Consider the following 13,963-nt stretch of genomic DNA (forward strand, 5'->3'; position numbering starts at 1 on the left):
TGTGAGAGCCAAACCCATGGTTTAAGACGAAAGAAGACAGGATCGAACTAGTTGAACCTGCGAATAGAGATCCCAAGTAACCCACAGGGCGGGCTGAACATGGATACGAGGGACAGACCGGCGAATCGAAGGATGGTTGAAAAAGCAGATGCGCATTCGACAGATCAGGTCTTGGCGATGATCCCACCGACATAAGTCAGTTTCGAGCGAATGACCTTGAACATAACCTGAACCTTCAGAATGACAACGGTCAGCAGCATCGCAAATACAGTCACAGAACGTGTTAAAATGTGGAATAAGTCAATCATACGCGGCAACTCCGTAGCATGCCTCTGACATGTAGGGTAGGGGAGCCGAAGCTGCGGGGACGACAGCAAAGTTGTACCCATAACGCTCTAGCCGAAACAGTCTTTAGTATCCCTTTCCTGTTGGTACCACATTCGCGACCAAGTGCATTCCAGACCAGGCTCCACCTCGCAGATCACCGCGAAGCCAGGATGTTTGCTGCGCGCGCCGGCGCTTTGAAGCTATGCACATTTTCCCGTTCCAAAGGACGACAGAGAAAACAAACATTGCTCACGGCGAGCAAATTCTAAGACGCCGAGGAGGAGGAGCGGGTAATCCCAGTGAGACCACACACAACTCGAGGAAAGAGTCAAAGACTCAGGCTACGGGAATCATGTGCGTTGACCTGCTAAAGAATATGAACCACGAGGGGTGAGGGCAAAGGCGCAAGTCAAGACAACCGGTCTTCCAAAAGCGGCCCTGGGCAAATTGATCTCTACAGAAATCTGTGCGTGACCCAGGATGCACGCCACTGCAGTTAACCACAGAATGCGAACCAGTACGTAATCCGCTCCTTCTCTTGAAGGTCACCAAATAAAATCCCGCGACACCTCTCTGGCACTCGTTCCGTGGTTCAACCTCTGCCCACGACATGAACCAGAGCATTCCCGGCACCACCTTCCCTTTGACCGCAGCCATGTCAGATGTACGAAAGTTATTGCTTTCTGTGCGTAATATCTAGACACGTCCGCAAAGGGTTCCCGAGGCGGCACATGCGTAGGTCTGTGCGTATGCGTGGTGGAGGTGATTCCATGGTCGGTTACGAACGCGTTCCGAAGAGGCGATGAAGGTGGTTTCAAAAGAGTTCATCGCAGGAGAAATCAGCAGCAAGCGGGCAAACGCCTGAAGCGTACATGGAAGACCACTCTCGTAACGCGGCCCAACCCCAGAACAATGCCGCATTATTTGTGGTCCATGCAAGTAGAAGTGTATTCTCCCCGTAGTCGAAAATCATTAGGGTTAGTTATTCATCCGGTCAGGATGGATGTTGTGGCTGGAAGCAGCGATGAGCTCGATGGTGGTCTGGATAGCATAATGGTGCGAATGGTCTCCCGAAGTGGCCAGGGTGATTGGAAAGTGGACAGCAGACGCTGGACATAGTAGAGTTTGGTATAGAGAAGAGAAAGAGACGTGTCACTTGGATTTATTGACATCGTGTTGTTTGGTCGAATAACAACGCGTAAACTGTGGTGACGCCACTTCTCCTTCCGTCCTCGTTACCGTGACATTTACATAAATAAATTCGCGACGCATGGATTCGCACATGCAATAACTCTAGCTACCACTACCCTTAAAATCACATCTATGCTACATGACAAGCCTCTAATTGAGATAGTATCCTTTCTACATGCGTCCCACTGTACTAAACCATCCTTCACTGGGTGTTCCAGGTCCTTCATCAGCGTTAGGAACACTTGTCTCTGGCCAGGTATTGGTCAACCACGCCGATGTACCGAATAGCTGGCGGCACAGCTCCAATAAACCCTCTATAGTATCAACCATATTCTTCATGACCTCACCTTCTGCAACTGAGTATGCCAGGGAGATACCCTTAACCGATACATCCGCGTCAATACCCCGTCGCAGAGAGGCTTCTATCCTTGATTCGAGTGTTTCAAGTGCTTGTCTTGCAGATGGGAGGAACTGCGGCAAAGGTTGTCGAGCTTGAAAGACGTGCTGACACGCAAACAGCGAGATGCAGATACAGGATATCTGACAAGGGCGTCTGATGCAGTTCAGCAGCCGAGTTCATTGGTACATACAAATTCCTTCCGTTCTTTCATGACTGACGCGATAGTCTCCTTTCGGGGTATATTTTCCCGTGTCTTTCTAAGACCGGTCATCAAGTCAAGAATCTTCTGTATTTTGAGGACAACTTCGCGGTAGTGGCGCATTGGTTTCTGCGGACGACTCAATTATGAAAATTGAACCGCGTATTCAAGCCTACCGGCACTAGACTAAGTTCGTCATTCATGGTAGTCAGCAGCGACGACGATCGATGAAGCGCATTGCGAATTTGAAGTTCTAACTTTAACGTCTCTTGTTTGTCGTGCAGCGTAAATGGGTGTATACTCCGGAACATTCCCCTAGAATTAATTTAGGAGGAACACATTATGAATGGAGGATAAATCGATAACGTACTGTACAAGGAGAAGGTATAACTGGCTGAGTAATCTCAGTGTCGTGCTGGTCTGATTCAGAAACAACACCTTCTGGATGTTAGCAAATGAGGTCGATAATAGACAATATTGCCATACCCGGCTGTATCGAGGAAAAACAAGACTGTTCATTGCCAACGCGGCGATGATGCCCAGAGCAATCATTGAGGCCCTCATCCAAGCTAAGTCTGCGCAATCGTAAGGTATATTCATATCAGGCCCACGAGTGAAAATCAATACCTCGTGTAGACACTCCTGAATCCGGAGTTAGGTATTGGTATAGCACGACAGGAGGGAGCGTAACAGACCTAGATAACGATCAACATCATGCAAAGCAAGTCAAATGGAAACATTACGCGACAACACCCAAGGACGGAATCCTGCTTTTCGTGACAAACCACGTAATAGGTATATCAAACAACTGGTGACATTAGTCAGTAAATGCAGGGTGGTGTCAATTCATCGGGACTATTTACTGTAACCATTGCCACTATGCCAATGGGATTCCTCCCGCAAATAGCCCATGTCTATGCAAATACGGTCAGCGTGTGAAAATGATAGTGTATTGCAGGACGCACAATATAAGCATAGATAGCTCCTAGAATGGTCCCTGACTATCAAATACATGAACATGTCGTCGCAGTTTTTAATCAAACAGGATTTACGAGACGCAAGTAACCAACGCGCCAGGTCGCTCCAGTATTGGTTTCAAGGACCCATACGTAGCTGATAATCATCCATTGGCCGTGGATCCACCTGAACCACTGAAAACCTAACATTGATGCCATGACAATTCATGCTTGACTAGGGATGCGAATAGACAAACCTGCTGAGTGAGAAGGAAGAAAAGCCGGAAAACTTAACATGGCCACCCCAATGGCATTTTTTGTCGCATGCTGCAAATGACTGGAACGCTGCGTGTCGCGGATTACTCTTGATGCTCCTAGTCGAAGCTGAAGTATGACGCGATGATTCCAAAGGTGTTGCAGTGTCAACGACAAGCATCGTGGGAGGGATTTTAGCGATAACTGTGGAACAGTAGGTATGTTTCTGGTGGCATGGCAATAGAAAACCTCTTGACTCGTTGTGTCATCCTGTCGATCGACAAAAGCAACGCCTTGACGGACTTCCTCAGCTGATAGTGTTGTCTCTGCTTCGAGAGTATCATGGGTTATAGGTGCCCCATATTCCTCCATTATGAAAGTTCGGGGCGCAACACCAAGCCACTGCCATGTCAATCGCGGGAGCCAGAAGCGAAATCGAGAAACTTCGTGGTGTGCAGCAATGCTCTGAGCTACTTGCAGTATGTGGCTCGTGTCGTAGGCCATCTGGCTCCATTATTGACGTGTTTAGCTCATAATAATCCCTAGATTGAATCACTTGCCTGTAACAATGACGTCACGAACAGGCACTGATGATGGAGATGCGAAGGAACAATGGAGCCAGATGGGGAAATCGGTTCTTCGCTCCATGTTTGATTAGTGTTACGCAACTCGTTTTTTGCAGTGTACCATGCGAAATTGAGATTGATGGCAGCCGCAGTAACTGCATCTCTCTCTGTGCGCAATGACTTGTGCCATAGGGAGGTATGTGTATACACGCCGAGCACCAGATCTTCGACTGCTTTGATTGAGGTCATAATGGTTTTACTAAGCTCTATTGCTGAAGCCTCGAAGGAAGAAGATGAAGCACAGTGCGATTCGTTGGACCAGTCGTTTTGACCTGGCTGAGAAACCGTTCCCCAGGATAATTCACGCCGCAAGTGTTCAACCATGCCCAGGAGAGGCTTGAGGGACTTCACTAGTATGGAATGTCAAGATGTGTAAAATGGGCACGTGAACAGGATGCTCACCGCTAACGCGCCCAACACGGAGTTCAAAAGCTGCTTGACAGTACATCTCATTCAGTATTACAGACTGGTGGACCAACTCTCCGTGTAAATCCTTCAATTCAGCAATTTTCTGGGAGGAAGGATAAGTGAAGGGATTATCCATGCCCACGGATAAGCAGCGATGGATAATTCTCAATGTTGACGCGACTTCTTCAATAAGATGAGTCGAGGACCAATGTAAAATCAACATGCTAGAAAACAAGCAAACAGATGCGGCTGTCACGGTGATCCATAAAAAACCGCCCGAGTCTGAGAGGACGGCCTGAATGATTGTCAATCTATGTGTAAAGGGAAGGGCACAGCAACATACAGAGGTTATTCCAATATTATTAGTCAACAGCCATATGGACACAAAACACGAAATGCGCGCAGATAAATGAAGACGAGGAAGACGGCTTTTCGCCCAACCAGCTTTCAGGATATCTTGTTAGTTGTGTCTATATGGCATGCGGCGGAAGACAAACCGAGAAAGCTGATTATCACAAGGAATACAGCTGGTATGAAACGGGATGTTACCGATCCCTCCTGCGGAATAGTTGCAAGGTATTTGGCGAAGGTCGATACGCCAATACCTGCCAGGGCACCCGTGATGTTTATAATAGTGATTTCAAGCTGCTGCGCCAGATCCTCTTGGACAGAGAATACGAGCTCTTTCAAGCTCAACACAAGGAAAGCCGACGATCCCCCCAACTGAGAAAATGGATGAATGGTCACGAAAAGTACGCAGAGAAAAGTAGAAACGACCCGGGCCAATGCACGACGGGAGATACGCTGTTTTACAAACTTATACAGCATCCGAGTCGAATGTGTATGAAGACAAGTGAAAAGACTATACCTGAAATGAGATCTTATAAAGGGCTCCACATGCCTTCAAATCACAGCTAAATTTGTTTCTTGCGTAAACGAAGAGTAACCGCAAGCTGGGAGGAGTCAGCCAAGAGTAGTACCCTGAGTCCCCCAGCTGTCCAGACTTGAACTGACCTTTTACATAAATATATTTGACCTGCATACTGGATCCGAGTCCGCGTCAATTGAGCCACGGAATTTGAATTGCGTCGGGCTTCACCTCACTATAGTCCTACGGACTACAAGTTGGGCCAAAAAACCCGGTTTCGAGTCAATTGAACTCGGATTGTCTGAGTCAGTGCAACGTTCACTCCTTCAATGCAATGTGTTTGTATATATTTGGTGGGTGTGAAGTTTGAACGCCGCACTCAGATCTACGTCATAACCCTAACCAGGTTAACAGCCACAGCTGTCACAACTTCGGATCGACCTCATGTCATTGTCGACATCGGAGTATCGTATGCATTCCAGTGCTTGTCGATATCCCCCTTTGAGCTGATGGTTTTAATTCTTTGGTGTTGTGACATCCCAATATTGAGCACAAGGCTCCCAATTGGAGTATAAGTAGCTCACGGCCTCATTGGTAGGGTCAATATTGCACAGACTTCACTGCATGAACCTTCCCTGCAGATTTTTCGCTGCATTCAGGTGAATATATTATGATTATGTTCGACCAGTTGACAAGGCCAATCTTACCAAATTTTACCAATAGTATAGGCTTGAACAGATCTTATTGTATTGCTGTCTGCATTGTTGGTTGAGAATATGCCGAGGCTTATAGCAACGAGTCCTTGTCTGTCCGAAATTTCGGTGATGTTACAAAATTTTGTAGGTACTTCGCCGACTGCACCCAACAAGTTGAATTGTTTCAGCGACTGTTGCTGAAAAGACCAGATGAGTCATAATCCTCTCTCGTAATTGTTCCGTGAGGATAGATTGTAACAGGTCACAAGGCAAACATTCAGAGGCACACAACCAGTTGCGTCCAAATTAAGCTGAGTGGGTGGACGTTTTTATGCAAGTAATTACGAAAATTAACGTTCGCTAAGCAGCAGGCTAGGTAAGGTTCAGGTACTATGCAAGTATAGGTTACATGTTATCCTGGTAACGTGTGCGATGGGACCTGAATTGCTTAATACTTACATATGGAGGTAAAACCTTTGCAGGCAACTAGCAAAGGATACTTACACATTGGGGGTTTCAACATTTCACTTCTTACAATATTTCAATCAAAAGCAGGTCTGGACCTGGCTAGAGCGTTCCAGACTCGGAGCACCCTAGATTACCTTTCGAATGTAATTTCACTGGCGGCAAAAGGTGGTCAAGTGACAGTTTCCCCGCTGTGTCAGTGTGCTCTATCTTCACAGCTATAACGGTCACAGTCACCGCCGGTTTTGCGATACGCCAAACACTGGTGCAACAGAAAGTGCATATTACATCTTCGGCCACTACCTGGCCTTCGCGGAGATCCGTCTCGCAGCCTTAAGTGCCCAGGCAACACAATTTTACGTTGTTCAAGCAGGGGAAACTAATTCTGTCATAAATGACTTTGGCTGGGCTGTAGATTCATGGTTGTCTGACCATGAGAAGATATCATGACCTGAACTTCTATGCGACTGTCTTATCCGGGTTCCCCATAGGTAATCAAACCAGAAAATATGAGTGTCGCAGTGTCCCCACGTTCCCTGTTACATGTTGCTACTTACATAAAGCTGTCCTCGAAGGTATTATGATACGTATATATCCATAGACTACGGATACTAGATGTACCCGAGTGTTCGTGCTTTTTGACGGTCTCACACATTGCTCTCGATCCACAACACAAAACAAATATCGGATAGTTATTAGTAGATAGAATACCATCTCAATAACATGGCCCAAATTTTTATATACAAAAAAGTTGATCTGTTGTGTTACTACAGCATGACCGAGCACCACTAGTCTATCGCACCTAGTGTTCGTGCATTCGTCACACTGTGTCACAGGTTGCCGACATTGCCGATTAGAAGTCCGCTACACACACGCAAGTTCGAGTTCATGCTTTGCTTTTGCGGCATGGCGGGATTTCAAAATGATGTAACGTCTTGTAGTAGATTGTCACGCTAGATAACATATCCTTCACTTGCACATCAATAGTCTGCCCAATCAACCTCAGAAGTTGTCATTTTAGCTAGATATCTGTCAGGATCAATGTTCTAAGCACCTCCGAGGTTAAGATTGCTGTGAGTTTGCCTTCCCGACACTGATCAGTGTGCCAAATTGTCTCCAAACGGTGTATATTGCATCATAACACTTGCACAACGCATTTATTCGAAAAATTAAAGATATAGAAATACTCATTGACAATGCAGGATCATTCCATTTCTATATACCAAAATGATTTGTGATGATTTGTATGTGCTGGAGCAAAAGCACGAACACTAGGTGAGCACGAACACTCAGGTACATCTAGTAGTATCTGGGGATAATACAAATGGTGATATACATTACTACGATCTGTTTCCTGGCGGTCTGTTTTTCTTACCACTAGCTCTTATAAGATGAGTTTTCCCCGTGGATCCCATCCATTCAACGCTAGCGCTTGTGTCTCGCTTGTTGTTCCTTCATTTGTCAAACATTTTTGTCACACTGAAATTTCATTGTCAATTTGCACCTTCGTTGCAAAGGGGTGAATGCTTGAGCTCTGAGTACTAAAATGCATCGACGTGATGCTGCGGTTATCTCTTAGTACACCTATGACAGTCGATACTAGTTCGAAAATTATCAGTTGACCTTTCGTTCATGCATGATGTGAAATGGCATCACGGACCGTGGGACAAATTATTCAAATGAAGGTCCCTCAATACTCTCAGTGACCACAATTCGACTGCGTTGCACTCCAGCTCTGGCGCACGGTTAACGTAGCTCACGATCGTTACCCACGACGCCTTGGCAATGGCTGAAAACATCTACAGCAAGGGAACGAGAGTCTGGTTTGAGGACAAGGATCAGGCATGGATTTCTGCAGAGGTCACGGCTGTTACCAAAGGCGCTGACGATTCGATGAAACTGGCGTTTGTCGATGAACGAGGCAAGGTACGCGTCATATTTTTCACTGTTCAATCTACAGAATTCGCCGACATGAGTTGCAATGTGAATGACAGGAATTTGTCATTAATACCACTGGCAAGGACATCAAGGCTGGAAAGGAAGGCTTGCCTCCTCTTCGAAATCCTCCTTTACTAGAAACAGCAGATGATTTGGCTACCCTATCGCATCTAAATGAGCCTTCAGGTATATTATTCTATGGTGAACGTCGGAATCAGTGCTAAGTGCTATTCAAGTCCTGCATACCATCCGCAATCGCTATGCCCAACATAGCATCTACACCTATAGCGGAATAGTGCTTATTGCCGTCAATCCTTTTCAACGAGTTACTCTATATGGCCCCGAGATCATTCAGGCTTACAGTGGACGGAAAAGAGGAGATCTTGAGCCTCATTTGTTTGCTATTGCTGAGGATGCATATACCGCGATGGCGAAGGAGGGCATGGGCCAGACTATCATTGTGTCGGGTGAAAGGTAATCTCCATGCATCTGTAGCTTTATTGTAATACTGATCTAACCCTGTCGTCGTTCAGTGGAGCTGGTAAAACTGAATCAGTGTGTGCAGTGCTTCTCCATGTTATTGGAACTCTAAATTGTTTTCAGGCTAAATTCATCATGCGATACCTGGCATCAGTAAATCCTCCCGAATCCCAAACGAAAGCGAAGACAAAATTTTCTCTCGACGAATCTAGTGAAATTGAGCGCCAGATACTCGCCACAAACCCGATTCTAGAATCGTTTGGAAATGCCAAAACAACTCGTAACGACAATTCTTCGCGATTTGGTAAATACATTCAGGCGAGTAATTCGGATTCAGGCCGCTGAATATCTAACACGCGCTGTAGATTCTTTTTGATGGCAAACAAGAAATCGTCGGCGCCCGAATCCGGACTTACCTGCTGGAACGATCACGCATTGTGTTTCAACCAACGACCGAACGAAATTACCATATCTTTTATCAACTGTGTGCTGGCGCACCATCGAAAGAACGAAAGGATCTCGGCCTTGACCCTGACGTGACTAAATTTCACTATCTGAAACAAGGAGGACCGACGTCGACACCGATAAGTGGAGTTGATGATGCGGAAGAGTTCCGGGCGACGCAGCAAGCATTATCGACAGTTGGAATCAGTGTAGAGAAACAGTGGGCGGTCTTCCGGCTTCTCTCGGCCCTGCTCCATCTGGGCAACGTGAAGGTTACCCAAACACGAAACGATTCGGCCATAGATGATGCAGATCCTGCCCTTCTTCTTGCTACTCGCTTCTTGGGAGTGAACTTCGCCGATTTCAAGAAGTGGACTGTCAAGAAGCAGATCGTTACACGCTCGGAAAAAATTGTCACTGCACTCAACGCTGCACAGGCGACAGTGGTTAGGGACAGCGTGGCAAAGTTTGTGTATGCATGCTTATTTGAGTGGTTGGTAGCCATCGTCAATGAAAGTTTGGCTGGTGAAAACGGAGATGCCGCCGAGCGAGCTGAGATGTTCATCGGTGTGCTGGACATTTACGGCTTTGAACACTTTCAGAAGGTTACATCTCGTCCTTCAGTTAATTCATGACACTCACTTGTTTACAGAACTCCTTCGAGCAGTTTAGCATCAACTACGCTAATGAAAAATTACAGCAAGAGGTGAGTGTAAAGTATCTGCAACGTGTCTATGGCTTAAGATATCACTGTCGTAGTTCAATTCTCACGTCTTCAAACTCGAGCAAGAGGAATACGTTAAGGAGGAGATTAACTGGACTTTCATCGACTTTTCGGACAATCAACCTTGCATTGATGTGATCGAAGGGAAACTGGGCGTCCTCGCGCTCCTTGATGAAGAGTCGCGTCTACCGTCAGGCAGTGACGCATCCTTTCTTCAAAAGCTGAGCAGCCAACTTCTGAAACCCTCCAACAAAGACGTCTTCAAGAAACCTCGGTTCGGAAATTCTGCGTTCACCATTGCCCACTACGCCCATGATGTCACGTACGAAGTTGAAGGATTCCTCGAGAAGAACCGTGATACAGTTCCTGATGAACATATGCTTTTGCTTGCATCCACGAAGAACCCCTTCTTGAAGGAAGTTCTCGACGCTGCCCTTGGATCTGTGAAAGCAGCCGAACCTCCACACCCTGGGTCACCCTCTCTGTCTGATTCCGGTAGTGGAGGTTCCCGTCGTTCATCCATCATTCCTGATCCTGGTCGTTCATCATTGGTGGCAGCGAACGCTGGCCCCAAGAGACCAGGAGCTGCCATCCGGAAGCCCACGCAAGGCTCTATCTTCAAAGCCTCCTTGATCACCTTGATGGATACCCTCAGCATCACAAACGTCCACTATATACGGTGCATCAAACCCAATGAAGCCAAAAGACCTTGGGAGTTCACACCATCTCAAGTTTTAGGCCAGTTGCGTGCTTGTGGTGTTCTCGAAACCATACGTATCTCTTGTGCTGGATACCCTTCACGTTGGACTTATGAAGAGTTTGCTGAGCGGTACGGCCACCACTGTAGCTCTCCGCGTTATTGATTGTTGATCATTACACAGGTATTACATGCTAGTACCCTCAGCAGATTGGCAGCCAATGATACAGCACATGGAACTCAGGCCTCTCTGCTCACTTATTCTTGAGAGAACTATCAACGACCCTGACAAATATCAGAGTGGTCTCACCAAGATTTTTTTCAGGGCTGGTATGCTCGCAGCGTTGGAGTCCCTCCGCTCGGAAAAGCTCAATGCTCTTGTCACGATTGTGCAAAAGAACATGCGCAGGCGCATGGCTGTGAAGAAGTACCAGGACTTGCGCCGAGCTACAATCAAAATCCAAACTTGGTGGCGTGGTATATTGGCCCGCAGGCTCGTGGAGAACATTCGTAGGGATTTTGCCGCAAGACGCCTTCAAACCGGTATTCGCCGTTTCATTCAGAGGTCCAATTTCCTGCAAACAAGGCGATCTATCGTATCATTCCAGAGCCGTAGGTTTTTTTTATGACGTCGTACAGCGGTATATTGAAACTCTCGCCACAGGTATCCGCGGCGCCCAAGCCCGACGGCTGTACAGAGAGAGAAAGACTTCACATGCCGCTATTCTCTTGCAATCTCTTTTCCGTGGAGTGTACGTCCGTAATAGTCAACTGATAATATCTTACCTATTTTTCCCCCTAGGCTCTATCGTCGCAGTCACAAGACAGACGTCAGGCATGTTGTTTATTTGCAATCTTGTGTCCGTCGGCGGCTTGCTCGGAAACAACTGAAGGCTCTCAGAGCTGAGGCCCGTTCAGTCTCAAAGTTCAAGGAGATATCGTATCGGTTAGAAAACAAGGTAGTAGAGCTCACTCAAACGCTTCAGACACGCACGGAGGAGAAGAAGGTATTGCAGGCGCAGCTTTGCGAGTTGGAGAAACAGATTCAGCAATGGACATCGAAATACGAAGAGGCCGACACAAAAGCGAAGTCCTTTCAGACTGCACTGTCAACAGCCGAGGCCGAACTATCACGCCGTGATGAGCTTCTTTTAGCAAAGGCTGATGTAGAGAAGCGATTGGATGAGGCTGTTGCCAAGGCCGCGGAGAAGGAAGCAATGATACAAAAGCTATCAGACGAGCTCGTTGCACAGGCAGAGAAGCTGCAATTCCAGGAGAAGGCCTTTGCCCATACCCCGTCACGTTCTGTCGAGGATGGGTCCGTCATACTGACTCTCAAGAATGAAGTTAGTAGCCTGCGGGAGCAACTAAACCGGGCCAATGCCTACAACTCCCTCACGAGGAATGCTCGAGCCGAAGCTCCTGTATCACCCACCTTTACTCCAGCGTTGCGTATCCCTGATTCTGGCGGTCTCTCCAACGGCACAACTCTTGTCCCGCCCTCGAGCAGTCGTCACCAACGAAGGCACAGTTCAGCAGGCGTTGTTCAACTCAACCCAGCCGAGACCCGCACATCCGTTGATGAACTCATGCTCGACGTCAAGAAGAATCAAGCTCTCAACCATCGCGCAGTATCTGTTGCATACAATGGCGAAGATAATGTCCTTCGCATGCGCAGCAACGGCCTGGCAGATATTCGCTCGTATGACGATCTTGCTGAGGAGAAGATCAAACTCATGCAGGACACCAAGCGACTGGACGAGGATGTTCTTGTCGGTCTCATCAGAGGCCTGAAGATTCCAGCACCAAGTCTCACTAATCCGTCTGCTGTGAAGGAGATCCTTTTCCCGGCGAATCTCATCAGCCTTGTTACCAATGAGATGTGGAAATATGGGTTGATATCGGAGAGCGAGCGTTTTTTGGCAAACATTATGGAGTCTATTCAAGCCCATGTGATGGTAAGATCGTTGTCTATCATCGGGTGATTTCATTCACTAATATGTTGGACCTTAAAGTCGTTCAGCGGTGAAGATTCCATTATACCCGGAATTTACTGGCTTTCGAATGTCCACGAGATGCTGTCGTTCATCTATGTGGCTGAGAGCGATATGCTACAGGGCATTGGCCCTGGAGAAGAGAATGCTGTCCGAGAGTTTGACTGGAATGATTACGAACGGCTTGTCACGGTCGTCAAGCATGACCTTGGCAGCTTGGAATATAACATATACCACACGTGGATGCTAGAGACGAAGAAGCGCCTTGCGAAGATGGTCGTACCTGCTTTAATAGAGAGTCAGTCTCTGCCAGGATTCACGACGAGCGATGGCGGTGGTCGGTTGTTTAATCGTCTCCTCAATACAAACAGCCAGCCAGCATACAGCATGGACGACATCCTAAACCTTCTGAACATGGTCTGGAAGAGTCTGAAGAGCTATTACATGGAAGATTCAGTGGTGCAACAGGTTATGGCTGAACTTCTCAAGCTGGTCGGCGTCACGAGCTTCAATGACCTTTTAATGAGAAGGAACTTCTCCTCTTGGAAACGAGGTGTGTCCCTATCCATTGCACGGCGTCGTTTCATTGACATAAAAACATCCAAGCCATGCAAATCCAGTATAATATCACACGCATAGAAGAGTGGTGCAAGTCTCATGACATGCCCGAGGGGACGCTCCAGTTGGAACATTTGATGCAGGCCATTAAGCTCCTGCAACTGAAGAAGGTGCGTGCTACTTTTACATTCGAACAACCGTTAATTGACGCCTGTGGAATAGGCAACGCCCGCAGATATAGAGATCATATATGATGTCTGCTGGATGCTTAGTCCGATGCAAATACAGCGAATGTGTACGAACTACTACGTGGCAGAATATGAGGTATGACACGCATTCTGCATTCATTTTCTTCGCTGACTTCTCTAGAACCCTATTTCTCCTGAGATTCTACGTGTAGTAGCCTCGCGCGTTCAGGCAAATGATCGGAACGACCATTTACTATTGTCTCCCGAGTCGGAAGAAGTCGGTCCATTTGAGCCTCCCTGGCCTCGCGAGGTGTCTGGCTTGGAGACATACGTTCCAGCATACCTCAATGTGTCTCATCTACGCAGATTAGCTGCATTAGTAGCTTGATGTTTCGTCTGCGTTTGACCCCCGATGTTCCTATAATACTATACCTTACGCTGCCAACTTTCGTGCTTTAGCTACTTCAGGACATCTGTTCAGTCAGTTTATGTATATGGCATCCCCGGCTCCTGACATTATAATGGAGGAGGGTTTTCAGTATCACTGCCT

The 13,963-nt window shown here is 47.1% G+C and overlaps 2 protein-coding genes across 2 annotated transcripts; one reads left to right on the forward strand and one right to left on the reverse strand.

Moving 5' to 3' along the window:
- Positions 1 to 1,443: 1,443 nt before the first annotated feature.
- Positions 1,444 to 5,546, reverse strand: F5891DRAFT_1016103 (uncharacterized protein). Its single transcript, XM_041360922.1, has 17 exons — positions 5,462 to 5,546; positions 5,231 to 5,405; positions 4,860 to 5,085; positions 4,706 to 4,806; positions 4,357 to 4,657; positions 3,889 to 4,304; positions 3,331 to 3,832; positions 3,170 to 3,276; positions 3,083 to 3,118; positions 2,981 to 3,031; positions 2,861 to 2,925; positions 2,745 to 2,812; positions 2,604 to 2,692; positions 2,488 to 2,555; positions 2,294 to 2,432; positions 2,109 to 2,246; positions 1,444 to 2,058 (listed from the first exon to the last, which is right to left on the reverse strand). Exons 2-17 carry the CDS (start codon positions 5,402 to 5,404, stop codon positions 1,690 to 1,692), a joined length of 2,850 nt encoding a protein of 949 aa, XP_041229553.1. The 5' UTR covers position 5,405; positions 5,462 to 5,546; the 3' UTR covers positions 1,444 to 1,689.
- A 2,536-nt stretch (positions 5,547 to 8,082) lies between these two features.
- Positions 8,083 to 13,963, forward strand: F5891DRAFT_1171204 (myosin 5). Its single transcript, XM_041365536.1, has 15 exons — positions 8,083 to 8,316; positions 8,385 to 8,514; positions 8,565 to 8,802; positions 8,862 to 8,883; positions 8,932 to 9,126; positions 9,174 to 9,857; positions 9,905 to 9,958; positions 10,012 to 10,805; positions 10,858 to 11,285; positions 11,338 to 11,425; positions 11,476 to 12,631; positions 12,689 to 13,220; positions 13,274 to 13,395; positions 13,448 to 13,549; positions 13,595 to 13,963. The coding sequence occupies exons 1-15, from the start codon at positions 8,176 to 8,178 to the stop codon at positions 13,799 to 13,801; spliced, it is 4,893 nt and encodes a 1,630-aa protein (XP_041229554.1). The 5' UTR covers positions 8,083 to 8,175; the 3' UTR covers positions 13,802 to 13,963.

Source organism: Suillus fuscotomentosus (assembly GCF_016647785.1).
Source record: "Suillus fuscotomentosus strain FC203 chromosome Unknown F5891scaffold_11, whole genome shotgun sequence".
NCBI lineage: Eukaryota > Fungi > Basidiomycota > Agaricomycetes > Boletales > Suillaceae > Suillus > Suillus fuscotomentosus.